Source organism: Camponotus vicinus, unplaced genomic scaffold, assembly GCF_025532165.1.
Source record: "Camponotus vicinus isolate PSW18456_S1 unplaced genomic scaffold, iyCamVici1.0 SCAF_3, whole genome shotgun sequence".
Classification (NCBI taxonomy): Eukaryota; Metazoa; Arthropoda; class Insecta; order Hymenoptera; family Formicidae; genus Camponotus; species Camponotus vicinus.
Genome location: NW_028141967.1, coordinates 11,710,685 through 11,734,447, shown reverse-complemented (window position 1 = coordinate 11,734,447; position 23,763 = coordinate 11,710,685). Strand labels below are relative to the sequence as shown.

General features: G+C 33.3%; 2 protein-coding genes across 15 annotated transcripts in view; both read left to right on the top strand.

Annotated features, from left to right (window-relative positions):
- Positions 1-23,763, top strand: part of Ttll5 (Tubulin tyrosine ligase-like 5) — a 354,482-nt gene that overhangs the window by 251,733 nt on the left and 78,986 nt on the right. The gene's annotated exons all lie outside the window — the stretch shown is intronic.
- LOC145968652 (uncharacterized) lies at positions 25-22,938 on the top strand. The gene is made up of 2 exons (XM_083094297.1): positions 25-920; positions 21,389-22,938. The coding sequence occupies exon 2, from the start codon at positions 21,464-21,466 to the stop codon at positions 22,661-22,663; it is 1,200 nt and encodes a 399-aa protein (XP_082950423.1). The 5' UTR covers positions 25-920; positions 21,389-21,463; the 3' UTR covers positions 22,664-22,938.

The window sequence follows — 23,763 nt, the reverse complement described above, 5'->3', positions numbered from 1 at the left end:
TCATGTTTATAATAGCATTTTTCGTAAATATTTAGAATTATCGGCAACCTCATCAATGACTTTGATCTTGACATGTTGTCAAAGTCATAACTCTGACAATGAGTAACCTCCAAAAAGTTTTAATCAGTTGTCATTTATTAAAAAGTTATTAACAATTAAATTGTAAAAACAAATAGTAGGTACGACAATTTGAACTGATAGAAAATATATATTAGCTGCATATTTAAGTAATTAAGTAAATGTATATGGGCGGGAGAGGGATCGAGTCTCTCCTCTTGCACTCCCATCCCGAAAGAAATCTAACATAACCCAAATCTATTTGTTTTTAAACTTAAAATAGGTTTGGATTAAAATAGATTAATACTTTTCGAAGTAGAGGTGCAGCCCCCTCCCCGCCTACGCGTTTACTTAAAAGATGATACTTTTTAAATAAACTTTTTAAATAAACACGTAAGGGGGGTTCCGTCCCTCCCTCTACTTCGAAAAATATCAATCTATTTTAATCCAAATCTATTTTAAATTTAGAAACAAATAGGTTAATTTAGTTTTTACTACTGTCAACCTAAATGGTTGGCAAAGGACGAAAGGAGCGTTTTACCGAACTCGGATTGATTGCTAACGGTATTCTCAATAACTATAACATAATTCGATATCATCTTTTGCACATCAGTTTCTTATTAACCAAAGAAGATTCCAAGCATATAATTATCGTTATTTATTCCACTAATAAAAAGCAGAAAAACAATATTATTTCGTCTACGATCTCTCATTGGCTGCGAATCTGAAAAGCAAAATGATTCATCAATGAGATCCATTCTAAGCATCTGTATAGGAATATTAATAACTTACGGTTTTCGGCGTGATAGTAGGTTAGATGTAATATATCACACGGGAATAATAAATTAGACGTAATCTGTCACGTAAGTTAAAAATTATAAAATAAATAAATTATATATCCTAAATTGTATATTTTAAATTCTTTTTATCTAAAAGTTCCAAGTGCGGTTTCTCAAAAAATATTCACTCAAATAAAAAAAAATAATTGTAAAAAGAATTAAAAGATCTTTAAAATGTACTACTTGACCTCTATTGTTATTTAAAATTTGTATATATCGATCCATGATTAATAAACACTATTAATATTTTTTTTGTGAGAAAAAAGTTCAGTGGAAATAATTGGCACCATGTTATTCCTTAACAAATATTTTCTGCTTTAAAAGATTATTTTTCATACAATGCTAAAATAAATTATTTCTTAAATATATAATTAAAATAATAAATTTTAATAAAAAGAAAATTAGATATTGAAAAAAATAAATTACAAAAAATATATATATGCAAAGTGATGTGTGCGTGTGTGCATCTGTGTGTGCGCGTGCACGCACGTGTGTGAACCCTTGGACCTGATTTTCGTTTCCGATTTGCATTCGCTAATCATAACCATTATACTGATTTTTTTTGGCTTGATATTGTCAGACATCTAGTGTTGACATCTGAATAGATAGACGGAACCTTTTGAGACAGGTAACATGATAAATGTAGTAAGGGAGGAGTGCATGAACTTCGGTTAATACCATCAACGTTCGACTATATTCGGCACAATTTGACATTACATGACGATTCCATTGACATCATCGATTTTCAACTAAATTTTCACAGAAATGTTTAAAGAGTGTTTATTTAGAGAAAATCGCTAACGTCGCTAAATATAAAAATAATATGAAAATATAATAATATTAAATTATATATATATATATATATATATATATATATATATATATATATACAAAGTGTCCCATTTTAAAAGTTCCACCCTCATTACTTTTCAGGATCAACGTTTGAAGGAAAACGACTCGGATAAAAGTTGTAGGGAACAAAGGGGGCTATCTAACAGTGACCTTGGATTCGACATTAAAGGTCATTTTCAAGGTCATTTGAAGGTCAACTTCTGTTTTTTAAACGGGAACCCCTATTTTTTATTACTTATTCTTGTAGCTTATCTCGAGAGCTTTCCAAAACACTATAATTAAGTTAGTTCTCGTTAAGTACTTTCCGAGTATGAGGCTTGAAATAATTTCTTAATTTTATATAAAACATTAAATATCTAGTAAAATATTCATTTTTCGATTATCTTACCATAATACTTTTATGTACAAAATAATGAGAGGAATCAATTGGTGTAAAGAAAAAACATAGTTGTTCTTAAGAAAAAATATGTAATTTGCAATAAATTACATTTTTTTTTAAAAACAACTTTTTTTTCTTTACACCAATTGATTCCTTTCATTATTTTGTACATAAAAGTATTAAGGTAAGATAACCGAAAAATGAATATTTTACTAGATATTATATGGTTTATGTAAAATTAAGAAATTATTTCGAACCTCATAACTCGAAAAGTACTCAATGAAGAAATACTTTACTATAGTGTTTTGGAAAGCTCTCGAGATAAGCTACAAGAATAAGTAATAAAAAATAGGGATTCCCGTTTAAAAAACGGAAGTTGACCTTCAAATGACCTTGAAAATGACCTTTAATGTCGAATCCAAGGTCACTGTTAGATAGCCTCTGTATACAGGGTGATTCAAAATAACCTAATTGTCCTTAAAATGACACATTCTTGAGTCAATTCTAAGACGATTTTTCCTTTGGCAAAATTTCGTCCGACGCTTAGTTTTTGAATTATTAAAAGAAGTAATTAACTTATGACGGGTCGGATACAAGAGATAGGCAAGGGTGGCGCGATTCACCGTCAGACGCGGGTGCTTACGCGGGGCGCCTGCTGCGATCACCTGATCGCTACAGACATACACATGCGAATACAAACATTCCCATTCTCTCTCTCTCTCTCTCTCTCTCTCTCTCTCTGCCTCTCTCTCTCCCTCCCTCTCTCTCCCTCTCATTTGCTTACTCACTTTAAGTCATTATTATTCTTACTTAAATTATTATTTACTTTTTATTATTATACATTTTCGCTTTAATTATTATTATTATTTTAAATTGTTCTGGTTTTTTTTTTTACGAGAGAGGGGAAAATGCATTTTATGCATACTCACCGGACGGGGTCCGGTGAGTTATGTGGGACTCGAGTACCAAGTCGAATTACCAACTCGGTACTCCCTACCCACTAAAAACCCCTCTCTTTCGCGAATTTTCTCTAATACTGTTTATTTGACATCCCGAAATCTGTTTTCACACAACACTAAAGAATAGTAATTATTACCTTGTTCGATGTATTGCTGTAATTCCTTGAGAAATGAATTTTCCGATAGATCGTACTTTCACTCAAATTGAACGTAGATATTACGTTCTAAAGGACAGAGATCCTAACTAATCGAAAGTTCTTTTTTCTTTTATAAACTGTATTCTTTTATAAACTTCAACATAATCACATTCATTCACTCACTCGATAAGACGAGAAATTTACCAATGACTCTATCACTAATCACTATCAATCACTGTCGAATAATCACTGTTGGCAATTAAAAACCACTCGATTAAAGAAAGACACGCCCACATACGTTATTACACGACGCGACGACGCGACAACGCGACGATATTTACCCGGCGACAGCAAGCAGTTTTTAGTTATGGTAGGTTACGGTAGGTTAAGGTACTAACAGCGCTGTCGAACGTGAACATGTGTTTGATTGAAGACGTGACAATTTAGCGTATAATATTATTATCATATGATATTTATACATCGTATATTTGTTTTAAAATTAATTAGAATAAATAAATGTTTAATACTTTCACTATTAATGTTAAATATTATTTATTATTAATACTAAATATTATTATTAAATATTTTTAAATATTATTATTAATATTAAATATTTATTTATTATTATTAAATAGTATTATTAATATTAAATATTTATTTATTATTATTAAATATTATTATTAATATTAAATATTTATTTATTATTATTAAATATTATTATTAATAATAAATATATTTATTTATTATTATTAAATATTTATTAAACTATTATCTGATTGAAAATCGATAATCATATGAAAATAATATGAAAAAATATCATTAAATTCTGGCGTTTCAATCTCTCTTGGTTTTTTCTTATGGTTTTAAAAACGAAATCAGAGCGACCAATATTTTTGAACATTTGGAACATCTTCTTTCGTTTTTAAAACTATAAGAAAAAACCAAGAGTGATCGAAACGCCAGAATTTAATGATATTTTTTCATATTATTTTCATATGATTATCGATTTTCAATCAGATAATAGTTTAATAAATATTTAATAATAATAAATAAATATATTTAATATTAATAATAATATTTAATAATAATAAATAAATATTTAATATTAATAATAATATTTAATAATAATAAATAAATATTTAATATTAATAATACTATTTAATAATAATAAATAAATATTTAATATTAATAATAATATTTAAGAATATTTAATAATAATATTTAGTATTAATAAATAACATTTAACATTAATAGTGAAAGTATTAAACATTTATTTATTCTAATTAATTTTAAAACAAATATACGATGTATAAATATCATATGATAATAATATTATACGCTAAATTATCACGTCTTCAATCAAACACATGTTCACGTTCGACAGCGCTATTAGTACCTTAACCTACCGTAATATACCATAACCAAAAACTGCTTGCTGTCGCCGGGTAAATATCATCGCGTTGTCGCGTCGTGTAATAACGTATGTGGGCGTGTCTTTCTTTAATCGAGTGGTTTTTAATTGCCAACAGTGATTATTCGACAGTGATTGATAGTGATTAGTGATAGAGTCATTGGTAAATTTCTCGTCTTATCGAGTGAGTGAATGAATGTGATTATGTTGAAGTTTATAAAAGAATACAGTTTATAAAAGAAAAAAGAACTTTCGATTAGTTAGGATCTCTGTCCTTTAGAACGTAATATCTACGTTCAATTTGAGTGAAAGTACGATCTATCGGAAAATTCATTTCTCAAGGAATTACAGCAATACATCGAACAAGGTAATAATTACTATTCTTTAGTGTTGTGTGAAAACAGATTTCGGGATGTCAAATAAACAGTATTAGAGAAAATTCGCGAAAGAGAGGGGTTTTTAGTGGGTAGGGAGTACCGAGTTGGTAATTCGACTTGGTACTCGAGTCCCACATAACTCACCGGACCCCGTCCGGTGAGTATGCATAAAATGCATTTTCCCCTCTCTCGTAAAAAAAGAAAAAAAAAACCAGTACAATTTAAAATAATAATAATAATTAAAGCGAAAATGTATAATAATAAAAAGTAAATAATAATTTAAGTAAGAATAATAATGACTTAAAGTGAGTAAGCAAATGAGAGAGAGAGAGAGAGAGTGAGGGAGGGAGAGAGAGAGGCAGAGAGAGAGAGAAAGAGAATGGGAATGTATGTATCCGCATGTGTATGTCTGTAGCGATCAGGTGATCGTAGCAGGCGCCCCCCGTAAGCACCCGCGTCTGACGGTGAATCGCGTCACCCTTGCCTGCCTCTTGTATCCGACCCGTCATAAGTTAATTACTTCTTTTAATAATTCAAAAACTAAGCGTCGGACGAAATTTTGCCAAAGGAAAAATCGTCTTAGAATTGACTCAAGAATGTGTCATTTTAAGGACAATTAGGTTATTTTGAATCACCCTGTATATACAGGGTTTTTCAGATCACCCGTCCACCGCTTTTATTTTGGAAACGGATAGTGATAGAAAGTTGAGATGACTATATTTACCATAAAAACCTATCTAAAGTTTCTGATTATGATATTTTCATTTTTGGGAAACTTCCGGAAATACCGGAAATCGGAGGCAACTTTAAAATTTTAAATGGCAATAGAGGGCAATATGGGTATCGTTGCATAGAGCTTTTAAAAAGAAACAACTTTTGTTTGAAACAAAATTTAATATCGCTCATAAATGACCCAAAATACATAATAATGATACACAAGATACATAAGATTAAAGATGTTCAAAGTGCCTGCCACCTTGATAAAGATATCTTTCCATTCTTTGTCTCACGCTTTCGACGGCTCTCAACACTTCTGCAGGATTTAAAGAATGGCAAGTTTCATGAATTCGCTATTTCATATTTTCTTTAGTTGTTGGACGTTGCTGATAAACCAGATCTTTTATCCTCCCCCAAAGGTAAAAATCTAACGTCGTCAAATCAGGCGAGCGGGCAGGCCAAGCTACTATAGGGCCTGCACGGCCGATCCACTTTCCTGGAAAAAGATTATTAATTGTACGCCTTGCAATTAATGAGAAAGGCGCTGGGCAACCATCTTGCTGAAACCACATGACCTGACGTGTCGCCAGCGGTACGTTTTCAAGGAGTTCTGGCAGTACATTTTCCAAAAATTGGGAGTACAAATTCCCATTCAATATCTGATCGAAAAAATAAGGACCGATAATTTGCTGTCCGATGGTAGCACACCATGTATTTAAGCTCCATAGGTGTTGGTTATCCACTTCTCATAGCCAATGAGGATTTTCCGATGACCGGTAATGCGCGTTATGATTATTAACTTCTCCATTATTTTTACAAGTAGCCTCATCAGTCCAAAGGATTTGGAGTAGGAAACGGTTCACGGTAGGATCACGGTTTTGTCCTAGTAACCAATTACAAAACGTAACACGTTTCTGGAAATCATCTTCGCTCAATTCTTGATGGAGATTAATGTGGTACGAATGTAAATTATTCTGCTTTAAAATTCTCCAAACCATCGTGTAGCTTAATCCGGATTCTCTCCCGATTCTTCTTGTAGAGTCATGAGGGTTCATATTGATTGCAGCGATGATATCGGCTGCTCTTTCATCTCTTCGACGCCTAATTTGGTTGTTACGATTTTGATGAGGCTGTACTTGACCAGTTGTAGGAACACGTCTCGCTAATCGCTGAAAAACTTTACGTGAATGATGTTGCCGATTGGGATATCGTTCGGCATAAAGGCGCTCGGCAGCCAAATAATTTTGACGACACCCCCAAAATCATTAACATTTCAAATGCTTCTTCATTTGAAAAAGGCATGATTTTCACGAAGAAGAATATCAGTCACTACGCGATAGACACGTGTGTCATACTAAAGGACAAGATCGTTTACGCGCCAGGACACCCGTCCGTGTTTATATTTACAAATTGTTACGGATCTGACTCAATACTTTAAGATAAGAGATATTGAGAAATTCGAACGTCACAACAATTGTAAGCGTTTTTTTATCATTTCTCTATAACAATAAATAATATTAAATTTTGTTTCAAACAAAAGTTGTTTCTTTTTAAAAGCTCTATCCAACGATACCCATATTGCCCCCTGTTGCCATTTAAAATTTTAAAGTTGCCTCCGATTTCCGGTATTTCCGGAAGTTTCCCAAAAATGAAAATATCATAATCAGAAACTTTAGATAGGTTTTTATGGTAAATATAGTCATCTCAACTTTCTATCACTATCCGTTTCCAAAATAAAAACGGTGGACGGGTGGTCTGAAACTCTGTATATATAATATTATGTATATACAGGGTCTTCTCTCTCTCCCGGAACGCTAAAATATTTCGAAAACGATCAACTATAATGAAAAAATGTAAGGAACAAAGTTGTAGGACTAAATGAAATGTACCTAATGATGATAAGAATTTGAGCTTGGATGAAGTACTCAAGGTCATATGAAGGTCAAGTTGATTTTTTTAAATGAAACCCTATTTTTTATTACATATTCTTATAGCTTATTTCAAGAGCTTTCCAAAACACTATAAATAAGTATTTTTTTGTTAGGTACGTCTCGAGTTATGAGACTTGAAAGTTACAGTACCGCCGGCATTAGCTTCACCCAAGGTGTACCGCGTGGAGATTGCTCGGTCGGATTTACACCTCTTGTGTGTGTCATCTACACACACCTACACACACACACACAGCAGAGAGGGTTTGGAGTCAAAAAATATTACGGGAGTGACGAACCGTGGGGTCCTTATCTTTGCTGTGACACACACCCACCGACTCATACACCCACACACCCACCTACACCTACACTTACACCTATACACACACACACACACACACACACACAAGAGGTGTAAATCCGACCGAGCAACCTCCACGCGGTACACTTTGTGTGAAGCTATGATAATACCGGCGGTACTGTAACGTTCAAGTCTCATAACGCGAGATGCACCTAACGAAATAATACTTAATTATAGTGTTTTGGAAAGCTCTTGAAATAAGCTATAAGAATATGCAATAAAAAATGGGGAGTTCCTTTAAAAAAAATCAACTTGATCTTTATATGACCTTTGAGTACTTCATCCAAGGTCAAATTCTTATCACCATTAGGTACATTTTATTTAGTCCTACAACTTTGTTTCTTACATATTTTTCATTATAGTTGATCATTTTCGAGATATTTTAGCGTTCCGGGACTTTTTGAAGACTCTGTATATTATTTAATATATTAATAAATAAATAAATATAGATAGATAGATATATAGATAAATTTATTCTGCCCCTCAGGGATTGAAGGCTCTTTTCAGAGGAGCGTACCCAAACCTCTTACAAAACAGATACATAATTATGCCGAACTAGAATGATTTACAACTAACGCACACAACGCTTACTTCTACTCGCTTACATCTATCTCACATACTAGACTAACTAAACTAAAAGAGAGAGAGAGCTACCTTCTAACAAATGTCTCGACTTCCGGTTCCAACACACACTCACCATACTCTACTCACACTTTTCCACTCTTCCTCCCGTTTCTTCGCCGCCCTGTCATATCCCCCTTCTTCCTTTTCTCTTTTTCCCTCTAACTCCCTCAACCACCGTTCTCTCTCCCCTTCCTGCCCTAAAATCTCCCTCAAACTCTTCCACCAGTTCCCACCCTTCTCTCTCCCCATAGATTCCCCCAGCATATGTTTCCATGTCTCCTCACCTCCCGCACACACCCTACACATCCTCCTCTCCTCTGTTTCTCAATACCTCGCCCCTCTCATTTCATTATTCATTCTAAACCTCATTACCCTTCTCCATCTACTTTCCCTCCACCCCTTCCTTAGATAAACTGGCACCTCCTCCTTTTTTATCTTTCCATACCATCTATTGTACCTCGACCCCCTAATCCTTTCTCATCCTTCCTCCTTTTGCAATTCTCTGTCCCGCTGCTCCCACTCTTCATACACTTCCTCTCCTCTTCTTCTCCTTTCCTCCATCTCCACTACTTTTTTTCCTCTGTCCTCAAAGAATTTCTTTCTCTCCTCCTCTCAACCTGATAACCCCTTCCCTCCCTCACTTACTCCCTTTTTCTATTCCTCGAGACACTTCCTCGCTAGAATTCCATCTCTCCCCTCCTCCAATTTCTTTTCAAACCACACTGCTCTTCTGCCTGCTCTTACCCGGAACATGTCCTTCCCAATCTCCTCCCTCACCAGGTATCCCGGCGTACACTAATCCACTCGTAGCGTCCACCTTTCTTGCATCGTCTCTACTTCCCTTCGCTCTCCCCACCCCCATACATCTGCATCGAACTCCATCACCGTTCCCACCAACCTCTCACATAGTTAAATTCTTTTCTTCAACTCTCCCGCAAACTTCCTTTTGCCAATAAATAAATAAATAAATATACAGGATGTCCCATTTTAAATAATACGCTCAAATATCTCCGAAACGGTGCGTTAAATAAAAAAATGTTTCAAACAAAAGTTGTATGGCTTGAAGAGGGCCATCAGACGGTGGCAACGATTTGACCTAGGAGAGTCATTTGAAAGTCACGAGATGGTCACCGTCAATTTCTTAAATGGAATTCCCTATTTTTTATTGCATATTCCTGTAGCTTATCTCGAAGACTTTCCAAAACACTATAATAAAATATTTTTCCCTCAAGTACTTTTTGAGTTATAAGGCTTGAAATAATTTCTCAATTTTACATAAACCGTAAAATATCTTGTAAAATATTCATTTTTCGATTATCTTACCTTAATACTTTTATGTAGAAAATAATGAGAGGAATCAATTGGTGTAAAGAAAAAACATAGTTGTTTTTAAGAAAAAATATGTAATTTGCAATTAACAATGACATATTTTTTTTTAAAACAACTATGTTTTTTCTTTACACCAATTGATTCCTCTCATTATTTTGTACATAAAAGTATTAAGGTAAGATAATCGAGAAATGAATATTTTACTAGATATTTTATGGTTTATGTAAAATTAAGAAATGATTTCAAGCCTCATAACTCGGAAAGTACTTAATGAAAACTAACTTAATTATAGTGTTTTGGAAAGCTCTCGAGATAAGCTATAAGAATATGTAAAAGCATATTGGGTGTCCTATTTAAAAAGTTGGAGGTGACCTTCACATAACCTTGACAACGCTATCCCAGGTCATAATAATGTTGCTGTGTAATGCGCCACATAAAACCCTATAACTTTTGTATCAAACATTTTTTTTAAAAATGCGTATTTTTCGAAATATTAAGGGGTTTCCACACTTTTGGTAAACCCTGTATACAGGGTGTCCGAAAAATCGCCTGCCACATTTCGGGAGGTGATTCGGGACAAAAAAAGAAGAAAAAAATGATATATAAACATAGGTCCGGAAATAAGTCGTTTCCGAGTTATAACCATTTTTATGTTAAAAAAATCATAATTTGTAGTCCGCTTGACATCCTTCTTTCTTAAGTTTTTCTTAAATTAAAAATTTTTATTATTTAATTTTTATTTATTATTTTTATTTAATTTTCAATTTTTATTTTTTATTTTTTATTTTATTTTTAAGTTTCTTTTTTTAGCTTTTTTTTTCAATTTTCCAGTATTTGTAAATACACGATTACATTATTTTTAAAGCATAAACATAAACAGATATTTAAATCAAATTAAATAAGGTGTTCAAAATGACCACCTTCAGCACGAATGCAGGCCGTTATTCTTTTATCAAAGGAATTCCGAACTCTTTGAAAAACATTTGGATCTCTTCTTATTTCTTCAAATCCATGAATTATTCTTTGTCTTAAGTCAGCAATATTATTGGGTGCATATATGTAACTCGACCTAACCCAGTGATGCCAGACTTGGTCCTCTTGGTAGCATGCGGTAGCGCGGCCACTCAAGTTTATTTCCACTCAGCTTTATTTGAAGTCTGTCGTTTTTTATTTTTTCCGTTCTTTCTTCATTTTTCATTCACTCATTGAAAACAGTTTTCAATAAGTTACAAATTAATTATTATTTAGCAACACTTTACTTATCCTAAGTACTTTTAGATTGTATCTAATCTTTCTGTATTCATTAATGGATCGTTTGAGTTTTAATGAATTAGCTGATATGCATCTTATGTATGGTCTTGCTCAAGGTAATGCTGCCGAGGCAAGAAGACTATACATCCAATCTTTTCCAAATCGAGATGTATCGGGAAAAGAGTCTTTTCGAAATGTGGACAGAATCTTGAGAAAATTTGGTACATTAAAAAAGAGAACAAGTGAGGGCAGACCTAGAGTAAATGGTGTAACGGAAGAAGAAGTTCTTGAACAATTTGAGCGTAATCCTGCTACTAGTGTTAGAACAGTTTCGGATGAAATCGGAGTACCAAAATCAACGATATGGAACATTTTATCAAGAAATTCAATGTATCCATATCACGTGCAACGAGTTCAAGGACTTTCTGTTGCAGATTATGGTCCCCGTTTGCAATTTTGCCAATGGGTTGTGAACAAAATAGATGAAAATCCAAATTTTTGAAAATATTCTATTTACTGATGAAGCAGGCTTTGACCGAAATGGAATTTTTAATTATCACAACCTTCATGTATGGGCTTTAAAAAATCCTAAAGCAATTGATCAAAGAAGGCATCAACAGCAGTTAAGTTGCACCGTATGGGCAGGTATTATTGGTGACGAACTTATAGGGCCATATTTCTTTGAAGAGAAATTAAATGGTCAGAATTATGTAGGATTTCTTAGAGAAGAGTTAGGTCCTTTTCTTGAAAACGTCCCTTTAATAATAAGACAAAACATGTGGTTCATGCATGATGGTGCACCTGCGCATTTTAGCCGTGTTGCCAGAGATCATTTGAATCGAAATTATGGCCAGAGATGGATAGGGCGTGGAGGTCCGATTGCCTGGCTCCCAAGATCACCAGACATTAATCCACTTGATTTTTATCTATGGGGTCACGTAAAGTCAATTGTTTACAGAAATGCACCCAATAATATTGCTGACTTAAGACAAAGAATAATTCATGGATTTGAAGAAATAAGAAGAGATCCAAGTGTTTTTCAAAGAGTTCGGAATTCCTTTGATAAAAGAATAACGGCCTGCATTCGTGCTGAAGGTGGTCATTTTGAATACCTTATTTAATTCGATTTAAATATTTTTATGTTTATGCTTTAAAAATAATGTAATCGTGTATTTACAAATACTGGAAAATTGAAAAAAATACTAAAAAAATTAAAATTGAAAAATGAAAAATAAAAATTGAAAAAATTAAAAAATAAAAATTGAAAATTAAATAAAAATAATAAATAAAAATTAAAAAATAAAAATTTTTAATTTAAGAAAAACTTAAGAAAGAAGGATGTCAAGCAGACTACAAATTATGATTTTTTTAACATAAAAGTAGTTATAACTCGGAAACGACTTATTTCCGGACCTATGTTTATATATCATTTTTTTCTTCTTTTTTTGTCCCGAATCACCTCCCGAAGTGTGACAGGCGATTTTTCGGACACCTTGTATATACATGTTCCATTTTAACTTGGACAGTAAAATATCTCAAAAACTAAGCCCAGCAAACAAAAATGTTTCAGACAAAAGTTATATGGTTTCGAGGGGGCCATAAGATGGTACCATTGGTTTGACCTTGAAGAGTTATTTGAAGGTCACATGAAGGTCACCTTCAATTTCTTAAATGGAACCTACTATTTGTCATTACATATTCTTGTAGCTTATCTCGAGTGCTTTCCAAAACACTATAATTAAGTACCTTTTCGTTAAGTACTTTTTGAATTATGAGGCTTGAAATAATTTCTTAATTTTACATAAACCGTAAAATATCTTGTAAAATATTTATTTTTCGATTATCTTACCTTAATACTTTTACGTACAAAATAATGAGAGGAATCAATTGGTGTAAAGAAAACACATAGTTGTTTTGAAGAAAAAATATGTAATTTGCAATTAACAATTCCATATTTTTTCTTAAAAATAACTGTGTTTTCTTTACACTAATTGATTCCTCTCATTATTTTGTACATAAAAGTATTAAGGTAAGATAATCGAAAAATGAATATTTTACAAGATATTTTACGGTTTATGTAAAATTAAGAAATTATTTCAAGCCTCATAACTCAAAAAGTACTTAACGAAATGGTACTTAATTATAGTGTTTTGGAAAGCTCTTGAGATAATCTACAAGAATGTGCAAAAATATATAGGGTGTTCCATTTAAAAAAATTGAAGTGACTTTCACGTGACCTTCAAATGATTCTTCAAGGTCAAACCAATGGTACCATCTTATGGCCCCCTTGAAACCATACAACTTTTGTCTGAAACATTTTTGTTTGCTGGGCTTAGTTTTTGAGATATTTTACTGTCCAAGTTAAAATGGGACACCCTGTATATATTCTATGTTTTACTATTTTTATTTTTATCTTACAATAATATCAATTATTTTATATTATTTAAGCCTTATAAATATACATATATATATATATATATTTCTTGAATGACACACATATCAATCCTCGTATATCACACGGTATTTATTTACACGCGTTATCATGCGATTGTCTTTCTTCTTTTTTGTAAGAGGGACTTGACAGAACATTTTGAGAGCAGTCTCAGTCGCTTGTGGTTATTGTATGCACATCTCTGTACAGCCTTTTTGAAGTAGATTCGTGTAAATCTTCGAATGAAATAAAGTTGCAATCGAGATTTATAGTGTGAATATCAGCAAACTGAAAAAATGAAGAGCTAGGTATGGCAGTATTGTTTGAAAGCTACTGACGGCCAGTCAGTAACTTGTGAAATATGTGATACCGTACTTCGAACACATAATTCTACAAGCACTTTAATAGATCATTTAAAAAAAGTTCATTCTTTAACACCAAACGAAAATGCAAGGCAACAACGCGTTTACAAAAGAAAGTAAGTATTATTTAGTAAGTACTATTTAATTTTCAATCTGATTATCATTTAAATAATACAATAAATAATACATAATTTACATGTTTTTAATAATACTATAAATAGTATAAATGATACACAATTTACATGTTTTTAATAATACTATAATACATAATTTACATGTTTGCCTCATTTATAGCGTACAAGATAGCACGGATATGGATGATCCAATGGAAGAATCTTCTTCTAACACAAGCAATCTTTCTTCCATTGATCCCGCCACTGTACCACAAAAACGCGCACGCATGGTTACATCTCTTAGCAAAGAACGCAGCGAGAAGATCACACAAGCGCTAGTTAAATTAATTGCATTTAACCGATTGCCTTTCAGTTTTTCTTCAAATCCTGCTTTTAAAACATTTATGAAAAAAATTGAACCTAGATACAAATGCCCGTGCAGTCAAACAATACTTCGCCATTTACGTATTCTTGAAGACGAACTAAAATCGAAGATCCAGCACACATTAGATATGTGTGAATTTATTGCTTTGGATACGGATTGTTGGACTTCTCGATCTCACGAAGATTACATGAATATAAATGCTCATATTTTAAATAACTTATGGGAACCAAAAATCTTCACATTAAACATGCAAGAACTTAGCGAAAAGCATACTGCGGAAAATTTAGCTGACAGCTTATATAAAATATAAAATATTGCTGCTGAATGGCAAATTGACACCAAAATTGTAACTATTGTCCATGATAATGCAAATAATATTGTTGCTGCAGTGAACATGATGAATGTTGAATTCAATTGTAGTTGTACAGCACACACGATAAATTTAGCCGTAAGGGATGTGCTGAAGGAAGATAATATTTCCATCGTGCTTGCTAAAGGAAACAAAATTGTATCTCATTTTCATCATTCTGTTATTGCTTCACAAGCTTTTGCAAGAAAACAAGAACAATTAGGCTTACCTTTACGAAAGCTGATCCAAAGCGTTCGTACTCGATGGAATTCAGATTTGCATATGATTGAAAGACTTATAGAGAATCGTGGCGCTATTACAGCTGTTCTTGCTGATCGAACGCTGATAATTCCTTTGCAAGCCAAAAATTTAGAGATAAATGAAAATGAATGGAGTATGCTTGAAAATTTAATACCAGTTCTTAAACCACTTGAAATTTCAACTACGGTATTATCCGGAGCCCCATTATCAATGGTGCGTCCAGTAATTCGAACTGTGATTGCCAATCACTTTTCTTGTCAAACTGAAAATATATCAAAAGCGTTGGCAGAGGCACTATCTACTCGTTTTCAGATGGAGTCGTAAGGAGATATATCAATATATCAAAAAGCATCGTTTTTAGATCCTCGTCATAAAGATCTCCAAGCTGAGCCAATTTTACAACGAACCGCGATTAGAGAAATGATCGAATTAATAAGAAGCAAGATCTTTTACTCCAGTAGACTCAGAATCAAGTGCGCAAACATTGTCAAATAGTGCATTAGACTTTCATTTTAAAAAACCTGTAAATACATATTTAACATCCGCAGCTCAGCAGATTCAATTATATCTTTGTGAGCCACAAATTGATATTAATATGGATCCTTTTCAATGGTGGAAATCACATGAAAAAAAATTTCCACATTTAGCTCGGTTGGCGAAAAAATATTTATGTATTCCCGCGACATCCGTTGCATCGGAGAGAATTTTTTCAGCTGCAGGCAATATTGTTTCGTCACAACGGAGTTGCCTTGCCTCTGAAAATGTTTCAACGAGTGTTTTTGTATTTCAAAATAAATTCTTATTAGAATAAGTAGTCATGTATTTTTATTTTTAAGAAGAAAATAAAATATATAATTTTGTATTTTTTCAAAAACTTAATTGTTGGTTATATTATATATTATTGAAAAGGACCCATATTATTATATATAAGAAGAATATATAATATCCCCAATAGCCAAGTCTGCTAAAGCAGATCTTGTCAGGTAATCTGTTATAAATTTTTGTTGACAGAAAGATTACAGAATTGATGCAGGTTCTGATATATCATGTGATGTCGGCAGAATGTCAACAGAAATATAACAAAATCTGTTCACATAACTGGACAACAGATTATCAACAGAAACCGAGCAGAACTTGTTGATATAATTGACGGCACATTGATGGCAGAAACTGAACAGGATCTGTGCGGCGCAATTTTGACAGCAGATTGGTAACAAAAATCGAGCAGGATCTGCGCAATGAAATTTGATATCAAATTGTCAGCAGAACCCGAGTAGAGCCTGCTAATGTAACTGACGGCAGATTGATGGCAGAAATGGAACAGGATCTGTGCGGCGAAATTTGATGTCAGATTGCCTGCAGAAAGCGAGCAGGATTTGCGCACACAATATCTGATAGCAGATTGACGGCAGGAGCAGAACAGGGTTTGCATGATTCGATAGTTCCTTCGTTTACCGCTATGTGATATACTTTCTCGCAATCAAATTTCTGTCAAAAATATATATAAAGTCGCGATTATTAATAAAAGATCAAAAATATAGTAACTATTTCTATCACTTTAATTTCTGACATCTGATACAAACAGATGAGATTCAGAATATTAAACTGATTGGAATCAATAGGATAAATGGTAAATTATTCATTTACTGCCTATTTGAAGCATAAAGCAAGAATTTAATTCTAAATAAATTACATCTCCAGTTTTACAAGTTACATTTATTTTTATCATTTACTTTATTATTAATTTAATTAAATTGAACTAGTCCTTCGTTATGTGAGAATAATTACGATATAACATATATTATTATACATTATGTCATATCAGAAAAAATTGTAATTAATCGATAACTCACCGATAATACTCTTATTTAGCACCTGTAATAATCAATTTTATTGCATTTATATAACATTAATATAAGTAAGCCCAAATCTTGTTCGGTTTCTGCTGTCAATTTGCCATCAGATTTCGTGCGCAGATCCTGCTCGATTTCTGCCGACAATCTGTTGTCAGATTATGTTTACAGATTCTGCTCGGTTTTTGCCGCCAATCGAGCGTCAAGTCATGTTAACAGATCCTGCTGGATTTCTGCTACCAATCTGCTGTCAGATTCTGTGAGCAGGCTCTGTCAGCAGAATATAAGCTGAATGAGGACGCAGTTGATGTCAGTCTGCTGATATACTTTGATTAAACTATGACTTAATCTGTTACCAGTCTGCCGACATACTGCTAACATTTTGCTTACGGGGATAATTAGATTTAAGAAAATATAATTTTTGGAGAGAAATATGGAACAAATAATCACTATATGTCTACAAATAATTCAATAATTTATATGCGTCACTTTCTACGCAACTTTCTACGCAAACTTTATTGATAAAATAAATATTCTTAAAAAGAAATAAAAAAATTTACGTGGCTCGTTATTAAATTAGATGTGTGTGTTCTACTCGCTCAACCACACACTGACTCCAAAATTCCTATTTCGCACTTTATATTTCACCTCTAAGACTTCATCACGAAGTTCCGAAAAGCAACATAACCTCACATAACCTACTAATATTTGCTTTTACTCACAATTTTATTATAAGTACTTTATCGGGAAAAAAAGAAAATACCCACACAGAACATGACATCCATTGGAGGTTCATATAACCTCCATACCTCCATGCGATCTCTATCTCCACGGTAGATGTCGTTTGTAAATCCATCATGGATGTCCATTAGATGTCGGTTATGGATGTATGATAGATATGTACACATTTCTCTTAATATAAAGTAAAAATGTAATTTCTAAGTATTATTTAAATTTTTCACCTAGTATTTTGAGAATATATTGAAAATTTGTAGTATTCTATATTTTATTTTTAGCATTTTTAAAATTTTTACACAAAATTTAAATTTTTATTAAAAACTTTGGTAATTATTTAGAATCACGGCTGCACCTGTAAATGGGTTGCAAATTTTTTTATTGACTTTTCATACTTAGAGAGTAATGTAAATAACAATTTTTAGTCGGGGGAGGCTCCGACTAAAAAGTTACAAACAAAAAAAGAATTGTAAAGCGAGATCCTACCGGCGGGATGGTTGCGGGAGGGGGGGCCGAAGGCCCCCCTTGCACCCCCCGCGCACGTGTGTGTGTGTGTGTGTGTGTGTATGATACACATACATTTTTGATAGTTTTTAATTTATATAGAATTTAATACAATTTAATACAATTAAAAAATATCGGAAATGTATGTGTACACACACACACCTTCGGCCCCCCCTCCCGCAACCACCCCGCCGGTAGGATCTCGCTTTACAACTCTTTTTTTGTTTGTAACTTTTTAGTCGGGGCATCCCCCGACTAAAAATTGTTATTTACATTACTCTCTAAGTATGAAAAGTCAGTAAAAAAATTTGCAGCCCATTTACAGGTGGAGCCGTGATTCTAAATAATTACCAAAGCTTTTAATAAATTCTAAATATCTCTATTAATTAACAAAATTTTAATGCTAAAAAGATTTTCTTTGATAATAAAATTTTTTTACATAATTTATAATATATGTTAATTATTATATTAGAAAATAGAAAACCTTTAATTTTTTAATTAAAACTAAAGATAGCTAAATTTATTATACATAATTGTATTTCGTAAAATTATGGTAGCTCTTATTAATATAATTATTTAAAAATAAATAAATAAAATACATTAGACAATTTTTATCTAAACAAATTATGATTTTTATTAATTATTTTTCCTAATATTTATAAATATTATTTTTTGTTACTTTATCTTATATCTCACTAATAATTATAGTCAGTGGAAGTAAAATTTCACTGTAAAATCAGTAACTGCGCTAGTTCGTTCGTTTACCGCTATGGTGCGCTCTTTTTCTCGTACTTGAGTTTTAGTCATAAGAATTATATAAAGTTTGCAAGAGGCGACAGATAAAATTAAAGGTATTACTTCGATCTAATTTTCTGATACAGTTTCAATAGAGGAACTTCAGATATTAAATCGATTTTATAAATCGGACAAGTAAATGTCCGGCCAATAAACGAAAATGATCCGTTCATTATCTATTTAAGATGCATGTTCAATACGCATCTAAATATAAATAAAATTTTTAATTTTATTCGAAGTAAATAAATTATAATCTAATATTATTGATTAAAACAGTCAATACTAATACTTTTAGTGAAATATTAATTATTACAGAGTGTGTATGAATGCATTATTTTATTAATTTCATGAGAAAGCAAACGTTTAACGAATAAAAGAAGAAAATGTATTTTATTTTAAACGGCTTTTAAACGCTTTTTTTGAATCAGAAAAGAAACGTATCTCTTAACGTTTTTCAAGTGGACATTTTAACCAATCAGAAATGTTTTCAAGAGTCGGTTATGAACATTTCAAAGAAATTTGTGATATTTGTGAAACGTTTTTGAAACAAATATGTGCTACCTGTGGCTCTAATTAATGTCTATATGATGTCCATATGACATTTAGAAACGAATTTTTATAACCTCTATATGACGTCCATGTGGCATCTATGAATACGTCTAATGGATGGCGAATGGAAGTAAGAAATGCGGAACTGTGGATCTCTAATAGACGTCTATAGGAGGTTACATGGACGTCTAATAGAGGTTTTGAATCTCCATGATGGACGTCTAATGGACATCCATTAGAGGTTCTTGTTCCGTGTGGGTATTTATTTCTAGAATTCTAAACATAAAAAATTATGAATTAAAAATAAAAACAGATATAACACAATTAGCCAAGTACAATAAATTTTATGCTATTTATTTATAATCTACATTAAATTAGAATTAGGATTCCTTTAATTCCTAAAGCGCATTTTTTTATAATTGATATTGTAAAATAAAAATAAAAATAGTAAAACATATAATAGAATATATTTTATTCAGATTTGTCATATAATTTTGTTCAAAAAACCCGGTCAAGAGCAGAAGACATTAATCAGGACCCTAGAGAGTTAGAGTGGGGAGTCGAAAAGACACACTCGATAGAGGGCGTAGCGGGGTTTTTTTGAGGCCCTTGCTTCGGGACGTAAAGGAAGATGGCGGCTACGACTCGCAAGTGGATACGTTGTCGCAACGCACGTGCATAGCTTTTAATCGAAACTATCGAGTGTTTTCTTTGCTTTCGTGGACACTGGGTTCACATGAGATTCTGTGATTGTGATGGACATTGAATATCATTCTTTAAGTCCGAATATAAAGACACAGTAGTGTCATTCTTCCAAACAAAGACGTGAAGTCGCTTGCTTACATTAACACGCCGTCAGTAATCCTCATAGGGAGGAATCTCGATGCGATCACTATTTGAGTGATTGTTGTTCACGAGCCTCAATCAAAAAATGGTTTGGCTATCGTAAGACTGTGCATAATAACATACAGTACACTGGTAACAAGCTTGTTTCACCTACATACACATACATATGTGTAGATCATTGGGATCATTGTGTCGTGGTCATTGGGACGAATACACACACACACACAAAGACGAAAGTCACAGGGACTCTTTGTCTTTTTTTGCTATGTACATAAAAGGGTGTATGGTCATAGTGATCCGTCGTTCTGCTCTTCTTCTGTTACGGTGTCATAAGGACCACGTTTTATGATTATTGGAATCAGTCTTACCAAACGTTGCGCATTTATTAAACGTCTATTATAATTTTTATCGACCAACGTTCATGATTCTTATTCTTATAAAAAAGTCTATTTTCTTGAGTATTACTTCTCCGGAGAGAAAACAAGAATATACTTTGAGATATAAATAATACAAGTCTCTTTCAATTAATAAGAATATATATTACGAGCTTCTTTTCTTTTTTCTCTTTTTCATACGATTTTTCAAACATATTATTACTATTATTTACTACTAGTTTATAACCAAACTGTTTACAGCAATTAATTTTAATCGTTAATTTCAGGTATTATTAGATTGAATAGCGAGTATATTTTATATTTAATATTTCTTTGGACATTTGCTTCCATTTTTTTGTATACTTAACATATAACTATAACATAAATATTTTCTTTCATATTAGAAACTACAGTTGTACACGTTCATACATATATACTTGTTAACCTGGTTTTTCAATTATAACACATTAAATAAATTTTGCTTTTTCAATTTCTTTGTTTATGATACACATAAACGGCTTATTTTCCTTTGTTGATTTTTTTAGGTATATCTTGTGTTTTTCCTATTTGTATTAATTTCTTTATTCTAAAATTGAACCTCCCATTTCAGATCTCGACATTTCAAACATTTTGGTCCTTCGAGCCGGATCCGTATACATATATATATATATTAAACACAAAAATCATGAGGCTCTCACACATCGAGGCTCGTATTGAGCAACAGCTCGAATTGATGAACATTATCTCCACCGCATACGTAAACCTGCTCAAAGTCGACTCTCCTGCTCTAACTTCTCATGGAATAACTGCAACACTTAACGTATTAAAAGAAGAGTGGCAAAAGTTTTCCATTGTGCATGAGGCTTTGGGTATCGCTGTACGCGAGTTAACAACAGAGGATAGATTAAAGATAACAAGTCATCCCTATTTTAGAGACAATCTATATACGGTGGCACACGAGAATTATCTTTCGGCAGTTGTAAAGATGACATCACTACTTGACAACGATCACGGGAATATCAACGAGGTAATCTCCGTTCAATCGACACATTCAACACCAGCGGTTATACCATCATGTTCGCATCAAGCGCGACTTCCTCGGATTAATCTTCCGAAATTCACTGGGAATTCTTCGGATTGGTTGTCCTTCAAAGATCTATTTCAGTCGCTGGTTATTACAAATCCATCGCTTTCCGCAGTAGAGAAGCTGCAATATTTGAAGACAAGCATAGCGGGCTCCGCCGCGACTTTACTAAAAAATACTTCTCTCACTGCTGCTAACTTTCAAAAGTCCTGGGAGGCTCTGATCTCATTTTATGAGAATAAGAGGTTACTGGTCAACACAGCGCTGCACTCTTTACTGAATCTCAAGAGGATGACGAAGGAGTCGGGCGCAGAGATGGAACAGCTGTATACGAGTCTTCTCCAATGCTATAGATCCTTGGAGATTCTACAAAGGCCAGACACTTGGGACGATTTCCTAGTATTTATCGCTACACAACGATTAGATTCGGAATCAGTTAAAGCGTGGGAGCAACATTTAGGATCTTCAACAGAACCGCCGACATGGACACAATTCAACAATTTCTTGATTTCTCGTCTTCGTTCGCTCCAAGCTTTTGAACGGTCACGATCCGGAAAACTTAATAATAAAGCACAACCTATCGTGGTTAAATCACATTATCAAGGACGAGGGAAGGAGACTAACTCTAACAACAACTATACGTGTTCAATCTGTTCCGGAAAGCATCATGCTGCTGCATGCAGTCAATTCTCTTCTAAAACGCGGAATCAGAAACTCGCTCTCATTAGCAAGCACAAGTTATGTTTTAACTGTCTAGGATTACATCGAGTTTCCAACTGCACCTCAACAAGAAGATGTTAAAAGTGTGGCAACAAACATCATACTATCATCCATTCGGATATGTCTCAGAATACTGTGTCTAAACAAAACTCAGATGAATCTACTAAGTCAACAGATAAGTCAACAAAGGAACCACCAAAAGCACAAGTGCTATTTTCTCATTCAAGCTTGCCTTACAATCGGCCTCAAGTCTTATTGGCCACAGCTAAATTACATGTTAGCTTCAAGAGGAAATGTCACCAAGACAAGAGCACTGATAGATCCAGGTTCGGAGACATCTTTAATTTCTGAACGCTTAGCACGACGACTAAAATTAGATCGTTTTCAATCTTTAGTATCATTGGTGGGAGTTGGAGCACAATCTTCTCAAATGACTAAGGGGAAGGTCCAACTAAAAATCAATCCACACTTTCATTCGGATTATGAAGACACGATAGTTGCCTATATACTACCTAATATTACTTCACAAATACCCTCAACGAATATCGTTCGGGATTCCTGGGCTCATTTGGAGGGGCTCCAACTTGCGGATCCTCATTTCGCAACCTCAGGAAAAATTGATCTATTGCTAGGAGCTGACGTCTATGCGAATATTGTTTTAGAAGGACTCGTTAAAGGTCCAGCGGACGCGCCCATAGCACAACGCACAGCACTGGGCTGGATTATCTTCGGTCCGACTACTAGTGAAAGTTCTACGCAATCTGGGCAGAGTTATAGTGTCTCAGTAGATGACGACATTTATACTCTTATCCAGAAGTTTTGGAAACTGGAATCGGTACCAGTCACTCACAATACATCATTAATAGCTGACGAACAAGAATGTGAAGCTCATTTCCTATCTACACATTCTAGAGACGAACAAGGAAGATATATGGTCAGGCTTCCATTTAAACATTCGTGTGATAACCTAGGTACGTCCAAGCATAGAGCAACTCTTCTTTGCGACAAGTTAATAAAACGATGTTTGAATGATTCACAGTATGCTCGCATGTACTATGATTTTATGGCCGAATATAAACAATTAGACCATATGAGACAGATTCCAAGCTCAACACCTGAACCATCGCACGCCTATTACCTTCCGCATCACGGAGTTCGAAAGGAGACGAGTCTCACGACTA

Excerpts from the sequence above, each read along its gene's own strand:
- LOC145968652 (XM_083094297.1), top strand. The coding sequence starts at position 21,464 with ATGAGGCTCTCACACATCGAGGCTCGTATTGAGCAACAGCTCGAATTG.